This window comes from Mus caroli, chromosome 4 (assembly GCF_900094665.2).
Source record: "Mus caroli chromosome 4, CAROLI_EIJ_v1.1, whole genome shotgun sequence".
In the NCBI taxonomy this organism is placed as follows: Eukaryota; Metazoa; Chordata; class Mammalia; order Rodentia; family Muridae; genus Mus; species Mus caroli.
The window spans coordinates 114,754,522-114,782,448 of record NC_034573.1 but is presented as its reverse complement, the minus strand read 5'-3'; the positions used below and the strand labels follow the sequence as shown (position 1 = coordinate 114,782,448).

Sequence of the window (27,927 nt, the reverse complement as noted above, 5' to 3'; positions counted from 1 at the left end):
GGATTTCTGAGTTCGAGGCCAGCCTGGTCTACAGAGTGAGTTCCAGGACAGCCAGGGCTACACAGAGAAGCCCTGTCTCGAAAAACCAACATATATGTATATATATATATATATATGTATGTATATATATGCACTGGGATATGGAAAAAAATTGAACTTTTATTGCTGATTGAGGAAATTCAAACCTTAAAACTATTCAATTTAATTATTAGAGATTCTTTTTTAAAATTGAGTATGCAAATCTCTTATTCAATCAATCTTGATGTTCATGAAGTCTAAGTTCAACTTAATTTTCTGATAAAAATTTTAGCATCTGAAGGATATTATGCTGTATGTGCAAAAATAGACACAGAATTAGTTAAAATGTGAAGGATTTCTCTAATTCTTTATGTTGGTGACACACTGAACAGACCGTATTTTGCCTATATTTGCTTAGGTAACAGATACTGGGCTAGGTATGTTGTGGGCTAGGCACTTTGAAATCCCACATGGCTCTTAGATTTCTCCTGGACACACTGCTCTGACACTGCCTTTCCTTGGTGCGGCCACTCTGTTTCCTGGAACCTCTGAATGAACAGCCCTGCTCTGCCATGCCCTCCTGGCCACAATGGATCAATGCCTCCTTCATAGGCAGGAACAAACTCAGAACATCCGATGTACAGGCAACAGCAGCCACTGCCTCTGAAAAGCAGGCCACCCAGAAGTCAAAGCTACCCTGGAAGCTGCGAGCTGACATCCTTCCAAGCAGCTCCCCCTAGAACCCCTGACCAGAGACTCAAAGGCAAGATGTCTTCTGTGATAATATCTCACACACTTTCCTTAGTGTGACAGCTTGCTTTTAAAAGTAGTGTGTGTGTGTGTGTGTGTGTGTGTGTGTGTGTGTGTGTGTGAGTGTGTACACCTGTGTTTAGGTGCCTGAAAAGGTGAGAAGAGTGGGAGAGGGAGTTACATGTAATTGTGGACCACCAGACTTAGATGCTAGGAACCAAACTCTTATTAGAGCAGCATACATTATTTATTTATTTATTTATTTATTTATTTATTTATTTATGGTTTTGAGACAGGTTTTCTCTGTGTAACCTGGGCTGTCCTAGAACTTACTCTGTAGACCAAGCTGGCCTCAAACTCAGAAATCCACCTGCCTCTGCCTCCCAAGTGCTGGGATTAAAGGCGTGCACCACCACTACCCGGTGTAGCATACATTTTTAACTGTATCACTCCAGCCCCTAGCTTGCTTTTTGTTTGTTTGTTTGGTTGGTTGGTTGCTTGCTTGCTTGCTTTTTTGAAACAAGGTCTTAGGCAGCCCAACCTGGCCTCATTCCTACTATGTTGTTCAGGATGGCCTTGAACTCACTATCCTCCTGCCTGACTCCCAAGTGCTGGGATTGCAGGTGTGAACACCACGAAGGGCTTGGCTTATCCTTGTTTATTTACTTTTGTGGTTCTGAGTATTATACTTGTGATCTTAAGCACGCTAGGCAGGTGATCAACAAGTGACCCTCAGCCCCAGGTGGCTGGCTTCATAACTAAATCTTGTTCTGTCTTCCTTAACCCTTAAGGACTTTAACCTTTTTTTTTTTATAATTTTTTATTTTTTTTAAATATTTATTTATTTATTTATTTATTTATTTATTTATTTATTTATTATATGTAAGTACACTGTAGCTGTCTTCAGACACTCCAGAAGAGNATTTATTTATTTATTATATGTAAGTACACTGTAGCTGTCTTCAGACACTCCAGAAGAGGGCATCAGATTTCGTTACGGATGGTTGTGAGCCACCATGTGGTTGCTGGGGTTTGAACTCAGGACCTTTGGAAGAGCAGTCGGCGCTCTTAACCGCTGAGCCATCTCACCAGCCCCCTTTTTTTTTTTTAATTGAAGATTTTTAAAAATTACATTATCTATTTACTCATTGTGGACTGTGTGTGTGTGTGTGTGTGTGTGTGTGTGTGTCTCCTCAAGCATATAGAGGTCAGAGGATAACTTTCCAGAGAGTCACTTCTCTCTTTCCACCAGATCCTACCCAGGTCGTTTTGTCTTGGTGGCAAGCTCCTTCACTGGCTGAGCCCTCTTGCTGGCACAAGACTTTAATATTGATCTTAAGTCCTTCTACTTGTTCTTTAGAGCTGATCTCAAATCTCCCATTCTGAGGAGCCACCCTGGGAGGATGAAGTCTGATTTGGTCTCATCAGGGTTTAGGTGGTTTGTTTTTTCACGTTTACACACTCCTTGTATGTACCAGAATCTGCCTGCCCTCGCCTCCCTCTATTTGCACTTGGGGTCTTGCTTGCACCTTCTTTTGATGAACATCTATCTCTCCCATCATGATTTGAGCGCTGTCAGAGCAGGCTGAGTCTGTCTCTCTGTAGAAACCAACCTCTGAGCCCAGAGCCTGACCTGCACTGATGCCAACAGATGCCGGAGTGCCACATGAAGTCACTGCAGCCACCGCAGCACCTCTGGCCAGGATGCTCCCCAATGGTCTGACAGCCTGACAACAGTCACAGAGCCTACTCTGTCCTTCCCCCTAGGGGTACCCTTTGGTATGCAGACCCTGATCTCCCAGATGGTAGTCCTCCCACAGAGCTGGCCTGGACTTCTGAGGAATAGCAGGAGGGAGGGCGTCTTGACTAGGATGCCTATGCCCACTAACTGGAGCCTGGTTAATGCACGTGTTGTGGTACACTATGTCTGGGATGGCACCTGAGTCTCTTTCCCAACAACCTCCTTGCCCACAAGGTCTGCTGTGGCTAGCCCGCAGACCACATTCTGATGTACAGGAATGCAGATGAGACTGGAGGGATGGCTCAGCGACTAAGAGCACTTGCAGCTTTTACTGAGGACCGGCTCCAACCTCAGTAGGTCAAAAACTCCTGTAACTTTGGCTTCTGTTGGGTACCTGCATGCATGTGATGCACATAAACTCACACACAGGCACACACACATTCTCATCAATGTTTCAAGCTCTTAAAAAAAGTTTGTTCCCCTCAGAGGCTATTAGGGAGTTTTAAAAATTGGGTCTCCCCAGCCCTTCCTAGCGCCCCTATGTACCCACCAAACCTCACACCCTGTAAACGAATGGAGCACCGGGGTTTGTTTTTCTCTCTTTTAATTTGAAATAAACCTTTAAGCAGTTTCCAAGTCAGGTCAGCCGTGACGTGTACCACGGATGTGTAATGATTCTCATCTCCGACGATCAAGTCTCACAGCTGGGAGTGCCTCTCAGGCCAGGAGAGTGCTTTCCCCCTCTCTCTCTCTCTCTCCCTCTCGGCAGCTGCTCCAGCGTTGGCTCCAATCTGCCGTCCATCTGGCAGATGCTGTCCCAGAAGTTCCTCCAGAAGGTTCAATTCCTTAGTTTCAGATGCTGAGAAAGGTTCTCTCAGATATGTCTTCCAAGAGCATTAAAGACTGAATATACAGCTGGGCCACAGAATGGAAGTGTCTTCAGTGACCTCAAGAATGTGTGTGTGTGTGTGTGTGTGTTGATGTTTTCAGATGTGGCCATATGTGTGCATGGATGGATGGATAGATGGATGGGTGGGTGGATGGGGTATGTGTGGACTCTCCCAGATGCTCCAGTTCTGGAAAGTTCTCATTATACAGTACAGCACTGTACTCTTCCACAGCTATCTGGAGACCGGTCACTGCGCCCAGGTGGGTCCTACTGATGTGAGTGGCCCTGCTGTCCCTGGCTGTGGCTGCTGCTGCTGCCCTTTGTGTCTCCGTGAGTTGGAGCCCGGCTCCTTGCTGTTCTTCCTGGCCGGATGCCTGTTGGCATTCTCCCTCCGGCCCTGGCCCCCCTTCCTCCTCTTCTGCCCTGCAACAGTTGGATAGTGGAGGAAAATCAACAAAGGATATACAGACACTCTGTGTGCCCAGGGCTCCTCAGAAGGCCACGGCAAGGAAACAGGGTAAGAAGGCAACAGGAAGTCACCTCAGTGCCTCCTCAGACTGCAGCCTCTTCAGGGGACCTTACAGCATGAGTCCACCCCACTCCTCAGTGCACACCAGTCAGCCTCCTTCTCTTCAGCCCTTGTACCCTAAAGACCCTAGAGCATTTCCTAGCTGTTCAGGACAAATGGGACAGTCCCCACTTCCACTCCCTGCCACTCATCAGCCACCTCTGAGATCAGGCAAAGTGGGCAGCATCTACTTTGTTGCCAACTGCAGGCTCTGTGGCTTTATCTGATTGGGTCCAAGTTTCTGGGGCTTAGGTGACCCCTCTGCTCTCTGAGGACCCTCCTAAAATGAGCACCCTCAAGAAATGGGACAGCTACAAGGATCATGCCTTCAGCTGTTACTAAATCCTGCCACACAGCATCCCAGGGCACTCTCCTGAGCCAGGATATGCTCTCAGCTTGCACAGCATGGGACATGGATGTAACTGGTCCCTGGGATGCAGAGGCTGCAGCTCACCCTCTGGACAAGGCGTCCTGCGCACGGTACACTTGCGGGTCTCTTTGGTGTCGGAGCAGGTGGTGTGGTCTCCCCCGGGAGCATGGAGCACTCTGCGTGTCCGCTCTTCTGATCCCTTCCGGAAACCGCACAGCTTCCTCTTCTTGGAGCAGGGCCCCCACGGGGACCACTCGCTCATTTCACATTGTGCTAATAAGAGGTGAGGTAGGAGGGAGGGAAGCAAGAGACAGAGGAGCCACCCCTCTTGCCCGTGAGTGCCCTTACCGACCCAGCCTCAGTTCAGACCTCAAGTCTGAGCTCCTTAGCCCAGAGGCAGAGAACCACGGGGAAAGAACCCCAAAAGGTTGTTCCAGAAGGAGAATGTAGTTGTGTCCAGCCCTTGTGTCCCCCCCCGCCCCCCTCCCCTGTGGCCAGACTTCTACCATCCTCTCTGCTCTGGGCCCTCTGCCTCCAGCCTTACCAGGACTGCCGCACTCCATGGTGCTGTTAGCGGCTGTAGAGCCCTCAGGGCAGGCTGGATAACAGCGACCCTTGTGCAAGTACAAGCCCTCCTGACACTTGGTGCAGAAGTTGTGGCTGAAGCAGGCCTCACAGTGCTCGATCTTGCATTCTGAGGACAGAAGTAGAACACAGTCTGGCCCGGGCCAGGACGGGCACATTCTTTTGTCCCCAGTCCCAGAGCCCACCACTCACACCCACTCAAAGAGGTCAGGATCTTGATCTAGGTTGGGATTCTGACAGAGGAATCTTTCACATTGGAGGGGCATCTAAGTAGCCACTCCTGAGTACTGGCTGGGATTCTTGCCAGCAACAACCCAGCAGAACCCAAATGGTCTCAGATCTTGGGACTCAATAGGAGGTCCAAAGTTTTCAGGGGAGAAGAGAGCCTTCTGAGCTTGGGACAGACAGACAGACAGACAGACAGACAGACAGACAGGACTGTTTCAGCATTCCAGAGCCCTCCTAAAAAAGAGTGGAACTGAATGGGAGAATGAGCCCCCAGGCAGCACTAGTGTGGCACCCCTTCCCATATTACTGGGCACCCACAGCACCCCAGTACTGGGTCTCCTCTTGCCCAGAGCAGAGACAATACACTCAGAAGAGTGGGCACCATCCCAGGGCAAATTCCTCTCCCTGGGCAAATCCAAGTTCCAGGAAGCCCTGGATTGGACTCCAGGGTCCCTCCCTCCCTCCTCTTGCCAGCTCCCTCCTTTGCGGGAGGTGGGCAGAACGGGGCTTGGCTGGGAACAGACAGGCCTTCCACCATCTCCCTTTCCAGACTGGGTGGTACTGGCTTCCTCCCAGTCTCGGGCACCCGAAGCTCCAGCTTCCAGTCTAGCCAGACTCTGACACATCCACGAATCCCTCCTTCCCCCCAGTGTCCTGAAGATCAAGAGGGCCACTCCAGGGCCCACCTCACCTTACCGAGCTACCCACCTGCCTCCTGCTCTACCTTTGTCCCAGTGGCTTAGTTTCAACTTTGCCTCCCCTCCTAATTCTTCCCTTCTGCCCACCCCTCCCCCCACCTTGCCCAAGATGCTTAGCCGCCTAGGTTTGGTTGCCGGTACAGTAAGAACCAAAATAACAATAGCAACTACCATTTATCGAGTGCCAGACACCAAGAGGTTTATAGGTGTGTCTCCCAACAACCAGAGGGGGAAAAGCTAGCACTTCCAACTTAAAGATGAGCTGTCAGGAGGCTGAGATTCACTCAAGATCATACAATGAGTTGGTAGCCAAGCTGAGATCAGAACTCAGAAGACTTAGGTGACTGCCAGGTATTCGCCCCCTCCCCCTCCCCCTCCCCCATCACTTCTAAGTTATCAGCTCTAAGAACCTAAGGTCCCTTCTGCCCAGCCTCCCTCCAAAGGCTTTCATGAGACTCAGTGATCCGAGATCTGGAAATGACTTCTGCAGTTCGAGGCACTGAGCTAAGAAAGGAAACACTGGGACGGGTTACGTGTACCAATTTACTGGATGTCCCCCAGAATGTCACAGAGATGGGATGGAGACAGGATAGCATGTGCCTTACAACACATAGAACTGTGCCTGGGGTGAAAAAACAGAGCCAGAAGCCAAGGGGAGTTGTAAGAGAGCACAATGGCCAGACAGGGACTTCCCCGAAGCCAGGGAAGAGCTGACATGGGGTGACTAAGCAGCAGGAGTTGTGGGTCTCAGAAGCATCCTGGTGTCTGTGGTGCAGAGGGTGGGCTGGAAGACAGAAGAACCGGCTATGGAAATGGGGTGGGCGACAGGTGTTGGGAGCTGACAATGGGGGAGGGGTTGTGCTTAGTGAGTGGGTTAGGCAGCACAGTGAGAGACTAGTTTTTGGGTCTCTGGCTTGACAAATGAGTTGCAACACTCAGAGTGACCGCGGAAACAGAAGTAGGTGCAGATATAGAGAGAGGAGGATGAGGTTCTGGTTTGTACACTGTGGGATTATGGGAAGGTGTCTGCCGGGCAGTTAGTTGTATATTTGAATCAAGAGCCCCACCCCTTTCCTATGCCTGCTCAACACTCCTCACTGGCCAAAGCACCATCCTCCAGGGTCTGGGGCCTCTCCAGCCCCTGCCCCCACACACTCACTGATGCATTTGTTCATGTCGGGGTTGCGGGCATCAAAGTATCCAGGCGGGCAGGACGGCAGGCAGACGCCCACCTGGCGGATGTCGTTCCTCTCCAACAGAATGAAGAGCTTGGGCGAGCACTTGAGGCAACCGTTGACTTCCGAACAGAGCTCACAGCCCTTGGCACAGGCTTGGCTCCCCTCAGCACTGACTGCAGGGTAGAGAAAGGATGAAAAGGTGGCTGGCGAGGAAACCCCATATTGCCAGGCTCCCTCAAGGATGGGATATGATCCTTTTGGGGCTTCATTGCACAAAGGGAATGTGCATCTTAGAAGGTGGGGCTAGGCGAACAGCTGTGTGCAAGGCCGCCTTAGGCACAAGCCCAGGAGCCCCTAGTGTCGATGTCTAGATCTGTGCCCCCAACTTCCTGGCTCCAGCTCACCCTGAGGCTATCGACTTGTTCTTTATCCCCAGAGATGAAAGTTAGTACATCCTTTTAACTTATCCTGAATCTCTCCAAGAGGAGGAAACTTCAGCCTAAGGTACCCAATGTAGGTTCTCAATTGCTGGTAAAGTTTAAAGACCAAGAGGGACCCTGGGTTAAATGATCCAAGGAGAAAGACTGAAAGACAATTACAATAGCCTATGCCTAAAATAAAGGTCTAAACTTGAGGGACTTTGCTTCCTTAGAGATGTTTGACCACCTTTCTTTTTCTTTCTTAAGGACTGGGTCTCTTGTAGTCAGAAGATGTCATTGAAACTCTGCCCTCCCGCCTTCACTTCCCGAGTACTGGGATCCCAAGCAGGTGCCACTGCATCTGGTCTATGTGGTTTGGGGACCAAACCCAGGGCCTTACTCAAGCGAGGTAAGCTCTCCACAGAGTTAAATCTCCAACCCTAAGGACGTGTTTTAAAAGATTTAATTTTTACTTTATGTGTGTAAGTGTTTTGTCTGCTTGTATATATGTGTGTACCATGGGCATGTCTGGAGGCCTGGAGGGTCCCGGACTGTTGTGAGCCACCATGTGGGTGCTGGGAACTGAATGCAGGTCTTCTGCAAGAGCAACAAGTGCTCTAAACTGCTGAGCCATCTCTCCAGTCCCTAAGGACTTTTTTGATCATTACAACCAGAGAAGTGAGTGGCTACTGGCACCAAGAGAGTAGAAATAAGAGAAGTCTTTGATAGTTGGGTGGTGGTAATGCATGCTTTTGATCCTAGCACTCAGGAGGCAGAGGCAAGTGGATCTCTGAGTTTGAGGCCAGCCTGGTCTACAGTTCCAGAACAGCCAGGGCTACATGGAGAAATCCTGTCTTGAAAACAAAATAAAAAATGGAGAAGCCCTTGAGCATTCTCCAGTGTGTGGACCAACCCTGGACAAAAAGAATGACATGGTCTAAAATGTCTGTGATGCTGAGGTTGAGACATGCTGGTCCAGGGTTGTCTTTGAAGGCAGTGTGATGCTCCACAGGTCTCACTCTGAGCCTTCACTAACTGTTCAACCCGCGCTCACCCATCACCTTCCATGTGCCATGTGTGTGAACTCAGGGGTTAGGCATCAAATGAGCTGAGCCTCTCTGCAGAAGGACTGGCCTTCTATGGGGCAGGCACCCATCCATATGTGAGCTCTGGTGGTCCCCAGCCAGCAACACCAGACTCAAGGGTCGGGGGAAGGCCAGCATGGTGGCTTATGCATGTAATCCCAGCATTCTGGTAGATGAGGCAGGAGGGTTATGAGTTGGAGGTCAGACTAGGGCAATAAAGCAAGATATTGTCTTTTTTTTAAAAAAAAGGATAAAACAAGAGAGAGAGAGAGAGAGAGAGAGAGAGAGAGAGAGAGAGAGAGAGAGAGAGAGAGGAGAAGGAAGAGGAGGAGGAGGAGGAGGAGGAGGAGGAGGAAATGGAAGGAGAAGGGAGAGGAGGAAAGAGAAGAGAAAGGACTCAAGAGAGGAGCCATGGGCCCCTTCTTTGAGGATCAGTAGAAATATGTCTTCTATTGAGTAGAATTGGGAGTACTGAGAGGAACAAGACATGAGCGGAGCAAAGGGCTGTGCAGATCATGTGGGGGAGGGAATGGTAAGAGATAAGGTATCTTCTCTCTGCATCACACTAAGGAACTTCAGTACCGTGGGCAGAGTTTCCCTTCGAGAGACCTTGACCTCTGCACAGTATTCTTTTAGATGCTAACAGGAGGATTTGAGGGAAAGGTTATCGACATCTATGAGACCTGAAATCAGTGTGTGAAATGAACCTCAAACAGATTGCTTGTCTATCTGATTTATGTGTAGTATGGTGTGTGCATGTGAGTGTGCAGGGGTACACCCCACACTCGTGTATATGGAGGCCAGAGAAGGACCCTGACTGTACTCCCCCATCACTCTCTGCTCCGTGGCTTTGAGACAGAGTCTCTCATTTGCCCTGAAGTTGGATATTTTGGCTAGGCTCGATGACCACTGAGTGCTCACGGTCTGCCCATCTCTGTCCCAGAGGGACAGAGCTACAGATATGCACAGCAGTGCCTGGGTTTTGTTTTTTGTGGGTCCTGCGGATTCAAACCCAAGTCCCCATGCTTGTAGAGCAAGCCACTGAGCCATCCTCCCCCGACCATTTGTTTTTCAGCTAGTAATAATAATAATAGCAGCAATATATTACTAATAATATTACTAGTAGTACCAGTAGTAATAGTATTATTACTATAGCAGTAGTGGTAGTGGTAGTAGTTGTGGGTGGGTGGGTGGGGTAGGGTAGGTGAGGGGGCGGTATGCACGTCTATGCCACTATACTTGTGTGGCAATCAGAGGACAACCTTCTACCTCTAAATGGGTTCTGAGGATCAAACGCCAGCCATCAGGCTATGAAGCAAGTGCCTGTGCTTCTCAGGGATCAAATTATGATCATCGGGTCTGCTAGTGCCATCTTGCTGCCTCTGCTTTTAAATTTTCACTATTTTTAAATTTTACTATATTTTAAGTCTTTCTTATTAAGGGGAAGGAGGAGTTGGTTTTGTTTTTGTTTTTGTTTTTCAGGACAGGATTTCTCTGTACAGCCCTGGCTGTCCTGGAATTTGCTCTGTAGAGCAAGCTGGCTTTGAACTCTAAGACCCACCTGCATCTGCCTCTGGAGTGCTGGGATTAACCCCGCTCTTATCTTGGTCTTTTTGATTCAGGGTCTATACTATGAGACCTGACTATCCCAGGACTTGTATATGACTATACTGGCCTTGAACTCATAGACATCCATCTACTGCTGCTTCCCAGTGCTAGAAGTAAAGGTGTGCACCACCATGCCCAGCATTTTGTTTGTATTTTGAGCAAAGGTTCACTATGTAGCCCGGGCTGGCCCCAAACTCATGGTCCTCTGGCCACAGACTCCAGTGACCTGGGATAGCAGACATCACTACTTCAACAGAATCCTTCCCTGCTGGGCCTTTTGCAACCCTGAACACAGACCTGTGCAGTGACTTCTTGGGAGGGAACGAGAAAAGAAAGATGCACTTCCCAGACATTTAGGCTGCAGACCACTTGCTTTTGTTTGTTTCTTTGTGACATGTTTGCTCATGTAGCCCAAGCTCTCTTCAGACTCCCTACATGGCCAAGGCTAGTCTTGAACTCCAGCTTCTTCCTCCTGAGTACTGGGATGCCAGGCTTGTGCCACCACATCCAATTTTACAAGGCTCTAGAAACTGAACACAGTGCTTTGCACATGCCAGGGAAGCCCTCTACTAACCAAGCTAGATCCTCAGCTTTGTCCTTTCCCTTTTGAGATGGGGGTGGGGGGCGGTGCCCAAGCTATCCCAGAACTGCTATGTAGCCCAGGCTCCCTTGAACTTGAAACAATCCTCTACCTCTGCCTTCCAAGTGCTAGGATGACGGATGTGAACCATCATACCCCTCCCACTGTCCATATCCATTGTCCTTTTTACAGATGAGGACATGAAGAGGTTAAATGACTGGACCATGATGCCTCAGTCAGTCAGTGTTCCAGGCATGGGGAATGCAGCCTACGAGAGGCAAATAGAGGCTGATTGGGGGAGCATGGGAGCCACGAGCATGGCTCAGTGACTTCTTTAATGTGAAACTTGTTCGCATGGAGTCAGCAGTACCGCGTTGGCAAAATTGAACATTGTTTGCGTTTTGCCTGGCCTGCTCACTGCAGGGGCAGCTACACGGCAGCTCTGCGGGGTCTTTAGGGCTTGACTCTGCGCGCCAAGCGTGTGCGGTCAGTGTAGCGTTTAGGAGCTGCTTTCGTTTCGTGGGAGGTTTTTTGAATCACGGACATTTGACTCCAGTTTGTTTCAGACTTGAGTGCTTACCCTGTGACTTTGCCTTAGCATGAATGGCTGAGATGGCCCGGGTGTCCCTCCTGTAGCTTTATGTGACTTTGCCTTAGCATCAATGGCTGAGATGGCCCGGGTGTCCCTCCTGTAGCTTTATGTGGTTTCAGTCCTATTTTTCTTTTGTTTTTGCTTTCAGCACTGAGGGACGGTACTGACCTTCCGGTGTTGGTAAGCCCATTACCACTGAGCCACATCCCCAACCTTCTTTTTACTTGAGATAGAAGCTCACTAAATTGTCCAGGTTAGCCTTGGACTTGCCCTTTAGTCCAGGTTAGCCTTGCATTTTTCAAGCCTCCTGTCTCAACCTCCCAAGTATTGGGATTCTGGGCCTATATAATATGGGTCAGCTCTTGATAGCAAGATTTCAATATTCAGTCTCTCTGCTTGGCCTCTCTGTTAAGAACAGATTTGTGTCATGAAGTCATGACGAACACCTTCAGTCTTAGCACTCAGCAGGCAGAGGCAGGTGGATCTCTGAGTTGGAGGCCAACCTGGTGTACAGAGTAAGTTCCAGGACAGCCATGGCTGCACAGAGAAACCTTGTCTCAAAACAAACAGACAAACAGATTTGCATAGACTTCCTCAGAGCCCCTGTGTTCAATGTCCACTCCACCAGCCATGCTACCTTTTTCTCTGTTGACATTGGTATTGGCTAAGGAAGTGTGGTACACCCAGAGTCAGCGGAGGAGGAATGGAGGGAAGATGGCAACACCAGCAGCCAGAAGAGAAGCAAGGCCAGATCCAGAAGGACCTCAACTCTATAGGAGGCATAAAGACTCTAGCTCAAAGGCAGGAGAAAGGCTGATGGGAGCCATAGTTGGGCCTTCACTTTAGAAGGTTCCCTCAATGGGCTTTTAAAGAGGTGGCAGAGAAGAAAACCGGAATATACCCAGGTCAAAAAACTCTCTAGAAAGGAAGGCGGAGGCATCACACACCTCTCTGGAAGCCAAGGCAGGAGGATTTGCAATCTGAGGCTGGCATAGTGAGAACCAGCTTCAAACAGCAGTGAGCTGGGGCAGGATGGAGAGCCAGGGAAGAGGCAAACAGAGCTGAGATCTGCAGGGGGCAGATCCCGATACCAGGTCCTAGGTTGTGGTATGAAGGACAAAACACAAGTTAAGGTGGCTTTGAGACAATGAATTTGCTTTTGATTTTTTTGTTTTGTTTTGTTTTGTTTTTTCTTTTGTTTTTCGAGACAGGGTTTCTCTGTATAGCCTTGGCTGTCCTGAAACTCATTCTGTAGACCAGGCTGGCCTCGAACTCAGAAATCTGCCTGCCTCTGCCTCCCAAAGGCTAGGATTAAAGATGTGTGCCACCACCACTCAGCAAGACAATGAACTTGTGTATCAGGGTAATCGCTGACCCTTCACTGGGTCAGAAATCCCAGGAGAAGAATGGGCTTGGGTGGGAACGTGAGAAGGAGCTTAGTCATGCTGAGAGGGCAATCCCTGTGAGACACTCAGGAAAGGGGGCCACCAGGCAGTGGAGCCTGTGGGACTGGAGCTCAGGAGACACAATTTATCAGTAGATTGACTGTGGAGACAGCCATCCAAGGCAGAGTGGGACACTGGGCACGGTGTTGCAGGACTATAATCCCAGCACTTGGGAGGTAGCGGCAGGAGAATCTGGAGTTCAAGGCCAGTTTTTGGCTATGCAGCAAGTTCTAATCTAACCTCAGCTAGGCTACAGGAGACCCTGCCTCAAAGAAACCCAAACACCAATCAAAACAACCCACCCCCACATGCACACAAAAAGACAAGCACGTGCGTGAACAGCCAGTGGGTTACAGCACCAGGGGCTCTCAATCTCAGGGTTGCTGAGCAAACATCCTGGATAGCAGATATTCATATTACAATTCATAACAATAGCAAAATGACAGTTATGAAGTAGCGACAACATAATTTTATGGTGGGGGGGTCATCACAACAGGATGTGTATTAAAGTGTTGCAGCATCAGGGAGGTTGAGAACCATTGGTCTGGAGACTGGGAAGAGAGCTAGACATCCAAGAGAAAGACAGAAAAGGAAGAGGTTAGCCTTGATGAATCCAAACTGAGAGACCAGGAAGTGTTCTGAAAAGCATCCTGTATCACAGGAGCCATGAGAAGAGAGCACTCATTGGAAGAGGAGGTACCAACAAGCCCAATGCCTGAACGACAAGAATAAGGAGCAGGTGTGATTGGTAGCCCCACTGGGAGTGGTTTCAGTATGGGAGGCACATAAGCAACAGAGTAACAATAAAGAGAAGTAACACTGTTGCTTTCCGGAAGAGTGGCTGTGGAGGAGCAGCGGCTAGTAGGATGACGCCCCCAGCGGTCCCTGTCCCCCACAGAGAAGCAGAGAGTGAGAAGGAGGTTAGGAAGAGGTAGAGGAGGATCTTGGGGAGGTGCAAGCTGGGAGGGGGGGGCGAGGAACCAAATTAAAAGGTGGGAAATCCACATGGACTACGCCTTTAATCCCAGCACTCAGGAGGCAGAGGCAGGAAGATCTCTGAGTTTGTGGCCTGTCTGGTCTACAGAGCAAGTTCTAGAACAGCCAGGGCTATACAAAGAAACACTGTCTCAAAAAAACCTAACCAAACAAACATACACAACAACAACAACAACAGAGCTGGGGACTGAGCAGAAGAGAAAGCTTCCAGAAGCAAGGGGAAGAGAGCAGTCAGCACTCAGGAGGACTGCCCTGAGCTCCATCTTGAGGTGCAGAGACTTTGTCTCAAAGAAATGGGGGAGAGGAAGAAAGCGAAGTGTGGGGTGGGTAGGATGGAATGCCAAGACTCAGAGGCATTCAGAGGCAGAGAAATTGATGGAGTGAAGAAGACCTGAAGAGACAAGAGAGTCAGGATTCAGAGATCAGGTGGCGGGATTGGCTGGGTTTGAGGAGGGTCCAGAAGCTGACATGAGGGCTATGGGGCCCTCAAAGGTTTGAAAGCTCAGATGTAGGGACTCAATGATGGGCAGGGGTCAGCTTGGTGAACCAAGGATAGAACAGGAGTCCCCCAACCAACTCTCAGCTTCGGGAGACTTGAGAGTGGGAGGGGTACCCACAACTGTGGGAGGGGGCTCCACAGAGGCAGGATTGTCTCAAACATGGGAATATGATCTTGAATGGAGGATCCAAGGAAGGGGATGGGCATTTGGTGGATGCATAGAGGATACAATAGAGGAGGGGTTAGGGCTGTAACTCAGTGGGTCCAATGTTTCCCTAGCATGCAGGAAGCCTGGGCTCCATCCTCAGAATTACACCAATCCAATGTGGTTCTGCAAGTCTGCAGTTCCAACCCTGGAGAGGTGGAGGCAGGAGGATCAGAAATAGAAGGTCTTTCTCAGCAGCCTGGACTATTTGAGACTGTCTCAAAAAGAAAAAGAAATGAAAAAGAAGAAGACAAAAGCAAAAGAGAAGCTGAAGTTCCTTCCCCAGACATTCACTGCATGGCTAACAGGTTCCCAGGGCTGCTGGGAGCTGACTGCCAGGGTATAGAGACAAAGGTCTGGCCAGCAGTATGGAAGCAGGATTGGCCCGGTGACAGAGAGTTACAGGGGAGTGGCACAGAGTACTCACCCCTAGCCAGCTGGCTAGGGACCGGAAGGGTCGTGTGCCTGGAGTTCAACAAGGTTTTGTCGAACTGGCAAGGAAAGGGACCTGATCCTCTACCTCCTGCTGCTCTCTGTGGTGCCTGGGCCTAGGGCTGCCTGGGGGAGAGGCTCAGGCTTGGGGGGTTGGGTGGGGGAAGCTTAGAAAGGACACCAGTCTTTCCCATTTACACCCCCACACACCTTACCCCCCAGCCTCCTGCCTTCTGCCTCTGCTCTGGAACCATTTGCTTCCCAGGCACATTTTTTTTTAAAAGTTCTGGGTATGGATGTTTTGCCTGCATGTATGCCTGTGTGCCATGTGTATGCCTGGTGCTGGAGGAGGCCAGAAGAGGGTCTTGGGTCCCTGAAACTTGAGTTGCAAATGGTTGTGAACTTACATAGATGCTAGGAATCGAACCCAGGTCCTCTGCTAATGCAACCCCTGCTCTTCACTGCTGAGCCACCCCTCCAGATCCTCAAGTCCCCTTTTCTGGCCACATAGGCAAGGCTGCGCCTCCATCATTGCTGCTCCTATCTCTGGCCCCTGTCAACCCTATGTAAAAGCCATTCAAGCTCTAGTTGTGGCAGTAGAGGCTTGCCTATCCTGTGTGAGGCCCAGGTACCTATGCTCAGGACAGGCAGGAAGAGGACTGTTGTTGCTATGACAACCTTGCCAGGTGGCTCAGCCAAGCCCCTCTGTGAAATACAGCTTCCAGCTCACAGTTCTTCTAAGACCACATCACTTTCCCAAGAGCCCCTTTACCAGGCATCTCTCTACAAGCAAACCTGTGGTGATCCTTGACCCCTGCCTGAAACATTGTATCACATCTAAAAGTAAGACCTCCTTCCCAGTGGCTCCAAAAGTTTCCCTGAGCTAATCCCACCCCGCTCCTCCCTTAACACAACCCTAAGTAGTAATCATTTCCCAAAACATACCACTCTTTAATCTTCTACGGCTTCCTCTAAGTTAACCCTTTAGCCTAGAACACCATGCAGTCTCCAAAGGCTTAGAACCACCTTTCTCCTCCAGGCAGTCCTCCCAGATCACCTCCCTGTAAATCTGGATGAGGTCTTTCCTGTGGTCTCCTCTCTCCAGCATCTGAATTGGTCATGGTAGATACAACCTCATGTCCTCATTTCCACTGAGATGTCTCCTCCTCCCACTAGAAAGGGCTTGGGAGGGCAGAGTCGGTCTTGTTTCTAAGTGGGAGCCGAGGGAAGGATTGGGACTCACAAGAGGTGGAGCTATCTAGTGTAGGGCTGAGGGCAGGGTGTGTTGTGGAGTCTCAAAGAGAGTGTGATGTAGGCATAGATGCTGGTGAGGACTCACTGAGTGCAGGGATGGGCCACAAGTAGGAACTGAGGAGAACTAGGGCAATGAGGGAGTCCTTGGGACTCAGGGTAGTGCTTGTGGCTGAACGCCAGACCTGGAACAGCTGAGGTGTGGTGGTGGGAAGAGAACAAGGAGATGGTAGAGGATGAGCCTTGAGGAAAGAAAACAGGAAAAGGCAACAGGGGCTCACCTTGGGAATGGGGTCAAATGCTGGATTCCCTGGGCCAGAGTGTGTCTGTCTGTGGCATGCTCATTGAGCCCAGGGGGGTTGGGAGTCCAACACAAGAGGAAGCACAGTACCCCTTAGGGGCTATAGAGTTGGTTCAGTGGTTAAGAGCACTGACTGCTCTTCCAGAGGTCCTGAGTTCAATTCCTAGCAACCACATGGTGGTTCACAACCAACTGTGTCTGATGAGAGTGACTGTGTACTCATGTATACATTAAATAAATAAATACATCTTTAAAAAAGAAAGAGGAAGCACAGTACAGACCCTCACTCACTGTATGTCACAAGGGCCAGCTGCCCTTCAGCATGCTCCCGCCCTTCCATTCCAAGGCTAACCCAGATCTCCCATGGCAGCTTCTCAGTGGCCTCTCAGTAGCCACAGCTCAAGGGAAGACTCCTTTCCCAGTGGGGAGAAAGAGCATTACCAGTAGACCTCTGTGCCCTCCTCAGCAGGGGCTCCACAGTGTGGGTACAGGTCTAGGCAACCGATACAGAGACAATGGTGTGGGGCTTCATCCCGATGAGTGGGGGTTCTGTCCTGATGGGTGCTGGCTTCTTATTGAACAGAGCCCACCATGGGAGGGGCATGTAGTCCAGGTTAGGCTCACTTTGTAGCCCAAGCTAGCCTTTAACTCACAACAATCAACAGTACTCATTACTCCTGCCTCAACCTCTCAAGAGTTACGATTACAGACTTGCACCACCATGACTATACCCTGGATTGTAGTTTTCCAGGAGTGAAAAGGGGCTGACAGAGGGGAGAGGGACAGGAACATGGACAATGGGAGGGATACAAGTGCCAGAGACAGGGTGGGATGGGCTCAGGGAGGGAAGAAGGGCTTTCTGCAACCAGGGCAGGACTGAGTAGCGGGTTCTAGAATGAGGAGGGCTAAGAAACTGGGGAAAGGTGTACTAGATATAAGGGCTGGGGGTGAAGGGTGTGAGACGCAGGGACCTGAGAGAGAGTGAGGCAAGAGAGAGGGAAGGAGATGGTCTACAATGAGTGTGTGTGTGTATGTGTGTGTGTATGTATATGTGTGTATGTGTGTGTGTATGTGTGTGTATGTATGTGTGTGTGTATGTGTGTGTGTGTATGTGTGTGTGTATGTGTGCGTGCACGCATGCGAGAACACCTGTCCCAGGCCAATGGGAATGTTTTCTTTTTTGACTCTCCCACTCCATGGGGGAAGACCATCTCTCAGACCTCAAAATCAGACACTTCCAAGTTCAAATCACCAAAGGATTGATTCTCCTGAGTGGTTGTTGACTGACACACTGGAGAGGATGACAGACAGGCAAGAGCCAGAGGCTCCTCCCAGTGCCCTTCCACACAGACTCCAGCCTTCCTCTTCCCTTCCCCCACGATACCCAGAAACCATATCACAAAATTGTCCTTGCAAACTGAAGCCTGAAAGGGACTTTATGTTTTACAAAAGTTGCTTTAAAAAGGAAAGAGGGCTGGAGAGATGGCTCAGCAGGTAAGAGCACTGCCTGCTCTTCCGAAGGTCCTGAGTTCAAATACCAGCAACCACATGGTGGCTCACACCCATCTGTACAGCGACAGTGTACTCCCAAACATAAAATAAATAAATCTTTTTTTAAAAGGAAAGAAAAAGAAAGATAGATAGAAAAAAAGGCTAGGCATGGTGGTACACACCTTTAATCTCAGCACTTGAGAGGTAGAGACAGGTGAATCTTTGTGAGCTTAAGGCCAGCCTGATCTACACAGTGAGTTCTAGGATAGGCTGGACTGTTAAAGAGAGAAACCATGTCTCCAAAAAACCAAAAACCAAAAAAAGGAGGAGGGGGGAGAGGAGGAAGAGAGAGAGAGAGAGAGAGAGAGAGAGAAAGAAAGAAATAAGCTGGAGAGGCAGTGCACCATACAAAAGTGCTTGCCACACAAGCTTGATCACATGACATTGGGTCCCCAGAATCCAAGTGAAAGCTGACCTGTATCTAAAACATCTACAGTCCCAGCACACCAATGGGGAATGGAAATTCTGATGTTCACAGGCCAGTTAGCTCGGCTTAGAGCATAGGAAAGATCCTGACCCTGTCTGACAAGGGGGAAAGGCAGGGACTGTCCTCTAAAGGTTGTCCTCAGGCCTCCACATCCATAAGTTGTGTCACAAGACCCCCCGCCCATGAACACACATGCACACACGTGCACCATTTTTAACTGTATAGATACATATAATGTTTATACGTCTATAACGTTTATACGTTTATATGTGTGCATGCCTGAGGCCCTGGTCCAACCCCTCCCCCAGCACCACCACCAAGCCCGCAGTGTACCCCTATCTCCATCCATCATCCCCCAGACATCTGGCTGTGCTCCTATGCAGTGACATGATCACCTCACAGGGGTATTTCAGGATCACCATGCAACAAGACCCAACTGATAGCACATACCATCATGCCTGGTGACCCCCACAGCACTGACTCTTGCCATGTCTGACCTAGACTCTGACATCAGTCAGTAATACACACTGCCCGGGCATCGGATGTAGCTAGTTCAAAATCAAGCATATCGAATATGTTTGGTAGCCATGGAGAGAAGCCAGCTCTACTAAATCCCACTTCAGTGCTCGTTTGTCAATTCCACTGACATGAACCCGGGTCTTACTTATGTCCACCTGTGTCCATGAGCATGTGACCTTCTGTGGGTGAGCAGGATTGTCATGCCTGTCACATGAGTAAGGTTGGCCCCTCTCTGTGCCTCAACGTCCTGATGTCTGTCTCTCTCTCTCTGGCTCCCCATTTCGGAAATGGAGGCAACTGGTTATAAATCACTAAACCACATCTGGCCCATAGAGTCCAAAACACCAGCCACAACAGAGGCATGAGGAGGAGTCCGAAGGCCTTGCTGCTGCTGCTGCTGCTGCTGCTGCTGCTGCTGCTGCTGCTGCTGCTGCTGCTGGAACCTCACCTTCCCTAACTGTTTCTTAAGCTGGGGTTTTTCTGACTTCGCCAACCCTCAAACCTCCCAGTCCCCGCTGAGTCGCTCCTGTGGAGAGTCTTGGCCCTCACTCAGCCTCCTCTGACTTGCGGGCATCAGTCCCATGAGAAAAGTGAAGCAAGGGGGAATTGGGCGAGACTTTGGAAAGACTTCCTGCCTGCATGACAGCCCTTGATGGGGGATGTGGAAAGAGGGACAAGGCCTTGGAAGGGAGAGGCCCCCACCCAGCTCTCTGGCAGGGTCACTAGCATATACTGACCACTCCCAGTACACAGTGCCCCCATTACTGCAGCTGCTGAGCAGAGGGTACGGGATGCCTGGGACAGGCCAGGAGGCTGATGCGGTAATTCTGAATTTTAGCAGGCTGTTTTAATGGGCACTGGGCTCACTGAGCTCCATGAAGAATGACTGCAAACTATTAGGGAGACTGAGGCAGGAGGATTGCTGCAAATTGGTGGCCTACACAGGAAATTCTGAGCCAACGAGGGCTATCTAGCAAGACTGTGTCTCAAATGAACAGAAGGGAGACAAAAGAGAAAGAAAAGAAAACTGGGGCTGGTGAGATGGCTCAGTGGGTAAGAGCACGCAACTGCTCTTCCCAAGGTCTGGAGTTCAAATCCCAGCAACCATATGGTGGCTCACAACCATCTGTCACGAGATCTGACTCCCTCTTCTGGAGTGTCTGAAGACAGCTACAGTGTACTTACATATAATAAATAAATAAACCTTAAAAAAAAAAAGAAAACTGGATTTGCTATTCTTCCCTCTCTTTTATAAAATATTTATTTTTAATTATAAGCATTTATATATTATAGAGATTTATGTATTTATTATACATTATATACTTATATATTTATCATATAAATATATAAATGCTTATATATTTATTACAAATATTAACAAATATTTAATAAGTGTGTGTGTGTGTATGTGTGCACATGCACAGAATTCAGAGGTGTCACATCCTGTCACTGGAATTACAGGTGGTTGTGAGCTGCCCATCATGGATACTGGGAAACTGGATCAAGGTCCTCTGTGGAACAGAACACACTTTTAACCACTGAGCCATCTCTCCATCTTGTTCATTCGTTCTTTCTTTCTTTCTTTCTTTCTTTCTTTCTTTCTTTCTTTTTTTCCTTGTTTTGGTTTTTAAAACAGAAGGTCTCACTGTAGTCCGACCAACTTTGGCATCGGAGTCACGGCAGCTCTGTCCCAGCTTCTTGAGCCAGGGCTACAGGCATTTCTTATGCTCAGAAATCTTACGGTGAGCCTTACACAGTAAGGTCACTGCCACTCAGAAGGGTGTGCTGGCTTCAGCTCGGGGAATCCCATGGGGCCTGATTTACGTTACTGGAGAAAGCTACCTCCCCTTCTCTTCTGTGCTGCTCCTGTCTGACATCAAGCAAGGAGAGCTGGGTGCCTCCTGCCCCAATGTGCAGAGCCTGTGTCCAAAGGCTTGCAGTCCAGAGAGGTGCCCTGAATGCCTGAGTCTGGGATTGGGGAATAGGGCATGCAGGGTAGGGACTCTCTCCACCCCTAGGAAGCATCACCATGGATACCCTGCAGAACTGATGTTGGGTCAGAGGGCCTCCTAGAGAGGCGTTGAGCCAGAAAGCAGAGTCTAAAAGAGGAAGGAAGGTCAATAAGGAGGGGTCGACAGACCAGTACATCTCAACAAATGAAACTGCCCACCGGATAATCCACAGTGCTCACAAAGCAGGGACAAACGCAACAGCCATCACAGAAGGAAGCCACCAGAGGCTCTCCTGTCCCGCCCATACCAAGGCCCTCAGCAGCTCAATCCCACAGGTACTCACTCCGCCTCTGTCTCTTGCCCTTGATCCCCCGGCTGCCCACAGTGATGTGTGTCCAGCTCAGAACCAGGGCCACCACGCACAGCCCAAGCCGCATAGTCACTGGCCAGCCCCGGGCCCCTGGCAGGAGGGGTGGTCTCTTGCTAAAAGGCTCTGAGGCTGGGTCAGTGGCAGGAGAGCCAGGCCCGGATCCACCATAACCTCAGCTGGGATCTGAGGGGGTTTGGAGCCGGCTTCTCCATTGGTCCAAAGGGAGGTCCTGTCCTGCTTGAATCCACCTCAGAGGGTCACATGAGAAGTCTTCTCACGCCAGCAGAGAACCACCCCCAAGATAGACCTGTGGGCAAGGAGAGAGAAGGGTTAAATCCATAGTGCCCCAGAGCCCCTAATTTACATGTCCTTGTCCTCTGGGTTTCCCTGCCCTGGACTTTGTAGAACTCAGGAAGTCTGGACACTGCTGCACATCCCCTACCAGGCACCCCTGAAGAAGAAATCTCATCTTCCTGTCTCCAAGCAACTTGCATCCTAATACTGGGGCCAGCTACCTGAGTAACTGGATCACAATGGTTACCCAAATTAAATCTATTTGTCCCCGGTGATTTCTCAATAATAGGAACCAGCTATCCTGGTCCTAATATTGGTTAGTTCTAATATTGGAAGTCCTTCTTTAAGTCTACCCTACAGACCTCATGCTGCTAGAATATCCTGACATCTGTAAAGGAGCTCTTTGTCCTCTTATGAGTGACTCCTCAGCTTTCTCTTCCCAGTGCTGAGTCACCCATGTGCCTTTCACCTGTCCCAGTCCAGAAGTTAGAGCAGGGGCCTCTAACAAGCAGGCAGACTCTGCATGGCCCTCTGGGGTTGGAGGGAGAAAAGGAAGTGAGGGTTCCCCTCCAGCCACAGAAACTCTGACACAGCAGGCCTGGCGGGCCTGGCTTTTGTGAGGGGATACAAATAGCAGCAACTGCCTGTCCTGGCTAGAGACGCAGAGAATGGCGATAATCCCCCAGCCCTGAGAGAGCTTGTGCTCTGGACCCAGCGGCCAGGGTGATGGGGGCAGGGGCACCCGTCCCTGCCTGCCGCAGTGTCTAAGAAGTTGGGCATCTGAGCTTCAGGGTTAAGGAAGGAGCAGGAGAGAGAGCTTCGTTCCCACTGACAGGGTCACGCACTCAGAGCAGTCTCTCCCCCACGCCCGCCGAGAGAGTGCACCGGCGCACCCACTTAGGCTCACAGGGTGAGAGTTTGACCTGTTCCCCCGGGGATGGGGGCGGCGGGGGGGCGAGGCTGTGCACACGGGTTAGTTGTCATTGGCCTCCTTGAACCTCGGGCTCTTCACCTATGAAACCCGGATTGGTTCTGAGTTGTTTTGGCTTACTAATGAGAAATCCGAGATACTCAGTATGGAGCCTCCAGCCCCCTCCCCTCTCCCGTTCAGCTCCTCTGTGCCCGGTCCACCCCCTGGCCTCGCAAAGAGGCCCCAGCAGAGCCCACCTGCACTGGAGATAAATCATTACCCCCTGAGGGAGTTCCGTACCTCCCTCCTCCCTCCTCGGCCTCTCCCCCTGGCTTTGAAGGCCAGACACACTCAAGTGGTTAAGCTGCCTGTGAGAAGTGTTTACATGAGCCTGATGGATCCCACCTGGTGCTGGAGCTGGAGCCAGCGGAGATGCCCCCACCACCCCTGGTGCCCCACAGCTGCCATTGCCTGTGCGCCATCCCCCACCGCCCCTATGTCACACCCCAGCCCCTATAACCATGGATATCCAACCAAGTGTACCAAACTAGAGTCCTCAGCCCCAACAGAGTCAGGGTGGGGTGGGGTGGGATGGGGTGAGGGGGCTGAATGTGGCCCCTTGATGGTCATGGGTACAGACTTCAGAGTCAGGCTGCCAGGCTTGCAAGGCCAACCCTGTTGGTGAATTAGCTGTGTTACTTTGGATTACTGGCCTAGAAGCTTCAAGCCCATTTTCTAATCTACAAGAGTCTGGTTTAGATCCAGTTTAGGTGAGCCCATCCACCGTGTGCTCAGAACAGGGTGGGCACTAGTGGGATTTCAGTTAAGGTAGTTACATTTTTCATGAATGAAGTTTCACTGTGCATTGACATTCCTATGGCCCCGGATAAAGGAATTTAACATCCCCTGAATCATCAGGGTAGCATGCTAAATGCAGAGCCCTGGCGTGCAGTTGCCACATTTGCATGTCTCTGTGGTTTGGTGGCCCTAGTCCTGAAGCTGTCACCTCTCAGGAAAGCCTGTGTCAGATAGGATGCTAGGATTGGGCAGCTCCGGCCCACCAGTCTTGTGCCTGCAAACACTGCCTCAAACAAGTCTGGGATCAAGTCTATGTCTTTGACTTTGGCTTCATTCTGTGGGGTCCACCACTCAGGAAAGCTCTCCCAGCTGTCTCCGTACTCTTGGTGCCCACAAAAGGGCACAAGGTACTTCAAGACCAAGGGCTGAGCAGCCCAGCCGATGGCAGGCAACTCCTAGCCCACTCCTTTCCCATCCTCCCAGCTTCGCCCCTGGCCTGCCCCTGCCACACTCACCAAGTCCCTGGAGTCCCTACCAATGAGAACTTCTTCCCAACCCCCACCAAGGTCTTCAGGAAACCTGTCTCTGCTTGGCATGGAGAGGAGGGACAGATGTGAGTTTCATTGGTCCAGGGGGCGCTCGCTGACTTCCCCCTGGAGTGGAAAGAATCTCAAATACTTTCAGGCACTGTGTATCTTTATCTCAAACCAAGCAAATGAGCTAATAGTTCATCCACACCAGGGAGTACAAGCAACAGACAGGAGCAGTGCAGTGTGGGTAAAGAGCTGAGCAGTGAAGGTGTATTTGCCACAGCTGAAGGCAGTCTCAGACCTGAAACAACGGCCCAGTATAGCCAGGCTATCCGACAATCTGCTGGAGTGACTATTAAACACAGGGCAGGTCCTTAGACTGTGGTACCAAGCTCCCGAGGGCCACAGATTCCTGTCTCTGAGGTTCCCTTTGCCTCCAGCTACTCTGGGTCCCTCCTGGGCATTCACGGGGACACTGACACTCGGGAGGACAGGGAGAGGAGCCAGGAGCAGAGGGTGGACTTTTAAATACCCTTGCTTGTTTCTACCATAATTTCCGATATACTTTGGGTGTTGAATTGCTATAGCTCACAAGTTCACTTGGGAGGGCTCACTACACCACCCCGTGGGAAAGAGCAATGAGCATCATTCAAGGCCCCAGGCGCTGGTGGGGTGAGAACAACTTTGCTGGCTGGGGCAGATTCTCCCCACTTACTCTGCACCTCCTCCCACCTACAGGGGCTAGACCTTCATTTACTCCATCACAAATGAAGGAGAAAGGATTACAGGGAAACACGGCCCTGTGGAGTTAAGGACAGAGAATTTTAAAACTAATTTGGGAACTAGGTGCCTGGGTGTCCTGGAGACTGGCTTTTGCAGAGAGTTAGGGAGATTGGATCATCACAGCTCTGGGGATGGGCCAGCACAGGGTGAAGAATCTGGGCGCCAGAGACCGAGATGGCCAGAGATCACAAACTGAGGTCACATGGGTCAGGGAGGGGAGAACCTACAGGGTGGACCCACACTGAGGAAGGGGTTCCGCTGGCTGAGGGTGGAGCTGAGGGCGGAAACTCTGCCTGAGCAGGGGCGCTGGAAGAACTTTCACCTCCTTATCTGCCACAACATTGTTAAGATGAATTAGTATTCCGTCAGATGTCAGATACAGACCCCAAAATGTAAGCCACTTCGACAGCTTCTCATCAGCCAACACTCTCATCCCTAGGATCGGCAACCGGCCTAGGAATTGGATGCCAAAAGGAGCCGAAGTATTTCGGGGGCAAGGGTGGCACTGAGTGCCTGCTTGTGGAACCTGTGGGCACTGCAGAGCCATGTCAGGATCGGAGAATGTGGCTACCCCGCTGTCCCCCAAACCCAGAACGCGGAGAGAAGCTCTGCTCTGTGTGCCTGCACTGCTCACTATCCATTCATTCTAATATATATTCTCATTCTCTCTCTCTCTCTCTCTCTCTCTCTCTCTCTCTCTCTCTCTCTCTCCCCTCTCTCTCTCTCTCTCTCTCTCTCTCTCTCTCTCTCTCTCTCTCTCTCTCCTCCTTCTCCCTCCCTCTCTGTGAGGCCCTGACAGGTGCCAGGGAAGCGGATCCACTGCCCCCACCCCCATGTCCCCAGCATCCCCATGAGCACTGCAAATACGCAGGATCGGGTCTCCTGTGCCCTGTCCACCCTGATGTCCCTGGGTGCTCGCAGCACACCTCTCCCCTCCAGGCCATGGTGCAGCGCATCGGCCTTCTACTGCGTCAGGCTGGGAGGAGGGACCGGGTTTACGCGAACCAGATCGGGTCGCGTGGGTCGGAGCCGAGTCGCAGCTAGGGTGCGTGGGTCGGGACTGGGTCGCTGCTCTAGGATGTGTGGGTCGCGTGGGTCGGGGTTAGGGATTCCAGATGGGGCTGGGTCGCAGCTGAGTTGCAGCTGGGATGCATGGGCAAGGCTGGGTGAGTGGGTTGGGGCTGGGGACTTGAGGCGGGGCTGGGTCGCGTGGGTCAGGGTTGGGTCACAGCTGGGTTGCCGTTGGGATGCGTGGGGGCACGGCTGGGGCGGGAAGGTCGCGGCTGGGGACTCGGGGCGGGGTGCCCCGGGCTGATGTGCGGAGGGACGACGGGATGGGGTCGGGCTCTGCGCTGCCTCCCCAGCTCTGGCTGCGCCCGGACGTGGACCCAGGACCCCAAGGCGGACGACGCGGGCCGCGGGACTCACCTGGCGCAGCGGCCGTGGCGGGGCAGCCCGGAGGGGCGAGGGCGCGGCCACTGAGTCCCGCGTTGCCGTCGGCCCCGCGCTCCGCCCGCCGCCCAGTTGCTCAATGCCTTCTCGGCCGCCAGCGCCCCGCCCGGTGCATTGGTGCTGGGGCGGCCCGCGCGGGCCCCGCAGTGCGCCGCCCGGGCTCTGCGCCCCGCGCCCGGAGAGGGGCCGGTCCCCGGCTCGCACGAGGGAGGGAATCCCCCGGCGCCACCCCCGGCCGGCCCCCCTGCCCGATCCGTAAGAAAAAACGGACTGGAGCGCCGGGCCCGGGACTCCGTAGCCCCCTCCCGCACACCAGGACTAGGGACGCGCCGTCTGCTGTGTGGCGAACGCTGCGAGCTCATGTTCCCTTTCCCCGACCCGCACCCGCTTTTCTTGGGTTAGGAGCAGGAACCCAGGATGCTTGCTAAGGCCCATGCCCTCCATCAGAATCTTGGAAAGGGGGGCAGATATAGAATGGCTGTAATGGCCCAGCCACACCCTTCTTCCCTTCAGGATCAAACCTTCAGAGCATCTGACCAGTTGGGAAGACCCCGGGAAGGAAAGTTTTCTATTAACTCCTCGCACTGGAATCAGTGTGGGCTATCCTACAATACACCCCCCAGTCCACTCCCTGCCCCCTCATCCATCGCCTGTGTGGCCAGGAGTAAGTTACTTAACTTCTCTGAGCCTCCCGGTTTTCATCTGTTTTGAGGGTTTCGTGAAATGAACGATGCCCAATTCCGGACAGGAACTCGAAAAAATGCTTGTGAGATGACAAAGTAGGGAAGGGAGGGTTCCAGACACCTGCAACGACCTAGGAGAGGTTGAATTAAACCTGCAGGGAAAGAGGGAGCCACACGCCTGCCTGAGGGTGGCAAACAGCTAAGTTTCACCCTCTCTTTAGACTGGATGGAGAGAACCTCAAACTGCAGTCTGCCCAGTTCCAGCGGAGAGGATGGGCTGACTAGGGGGGTGGGGGCGAGTAATGAAGACAGGCTGTGGAATCTCCTTAGTGGAGGAGGGAGCCCTGACAGTTGAGCCAAGGGCACGGGGTCGCTGGGAGTGATGGGAGATGGTGGTGATGCCAAGGATCTAGTGGCCCCTGGGGTGTCCCGATGGTCAAATGGCCAGGGAGGAGCAGCAGGGTGTCTAGCCTGAGGAAGTGGAGGTGCTGGCTCCCCAATGCCCAGAGTCTGGGCTCATGCTCAGAAACCTCCCCAAGTTCATAGAAGCTGGTCAGAGACCCTGGAGCCCCTCCCAGAGGCCCTTCCCTCTCCCGCTGCCCCAGCCTCCTGTGTCCGATCAGCCCTTGGCTAACGCTCTGCACCTAATCAAACAGCCTTAAATGCCGAAAACGCAATGTTTATTTTATTTTATTTTTTTACACACTTGCATAACTCCCTGACCAGCCACGCCAGGCGTCGGGCTTTTGTTTGGCTTTATTTTGTTGCAGAGAGAGAGACAGAGAGAGAGAGAGAAGACAGAGAGAGAGAGAGAGAGAGAGAGAGAGAGAGAGAGAGAGAGAGAGAGAGAGACTCAGCATTGGCCCCTAGAAGGCGAAGCTGTCAGTGTTGGGCATGGGCTCAGGTTTCTCGCCTGAGGAAGTCTGTGGGAGTTGAGCAGTCTGGTTGTGTTGTTCAGGGATGGGTGAGAAAGGGAGGAAAACCCCTGGGTGGGAGGAGATGGGGGTTAGAGCATGTGACCCAATGGAGGCACAGGGAAGAGATTTTTCCTGTGCATTATATATTCCGGACACTGATTTGCAAATGTATAATCTATGGCCTAATTTTCCCAACCACAGATTTTTCTCTTTCCTTTTTCCTCCCCCTGCCCCTCTCTTTTACATTTATTTATTTATTTATTTAGTGTGTGGAGGGGTGCCCACAGGCTGGTGGAGGCCAGA

At 51.3% G+C, this 27,927-nt stretch overlaps 1 protein-coding gene across 1 annotated transcript; it reads right to left on the bottom strand.

Annotated features, from left to right (window-relative positions):
- Nucleotides 1-3,099: 3,099 nt before the first annotated feature.
- Rspo1 (R-spondin 1) lies at nucleotides 3,100-26,242 on the bottom strand. Its single transcript, XM_021161369.1, has 6 exons — nucleotides 26,001-26,242; nucleotides 21,231-21,564; nucleotides 7,007-7,198; nucleotides 4,881-5,030; nucleotides 4,421-4,609; nucleotides 3,100-3,821 (listed from the first exon to the last, which is right to left on the bottom strand). Exons 2-6 carry the CDS (start codon nucleotides 21,322-21,324, stop codon nucleotides 3,646-3,648), a joined length of 801 nt encoding a protein of 266 aa, XP_021017028.1. The 5' UTR covers nucleotides 21,325-21,564; nucleotides 26,001-26,242; the 3' UTR covers nucleotides 3,100-3,645.
- Nucleotides 26,243-27,927: the final 1,685 nt, after the last annotated feature.

Excerpts from the sequence above, each read along its gene's own strand:
- Rspo1 (XM_021161369.1), bottom strand. The coding sequence starts at position 21,324 with ATGCGGCTTGGGCTGTGCGTGGTGGCCCTGGTTCTGAGCTGGACACAC. Across the intron at positions 7,199-21,230 it reads GGGCAAGAGACAGAGGCGGA|TCAGTGCTGAGGGGAGCCAA; the intron begins GTGAGTACCTGT and ends TCTACCCTGCAG. Across the intron at positions 5,031-7,006 it reads CGACATGAACAAATGCATCA|AATGCAAGATCGAGCACTGT; the intron begins GTGAGTGTGTGG and ends TTCTGTCCTCAG.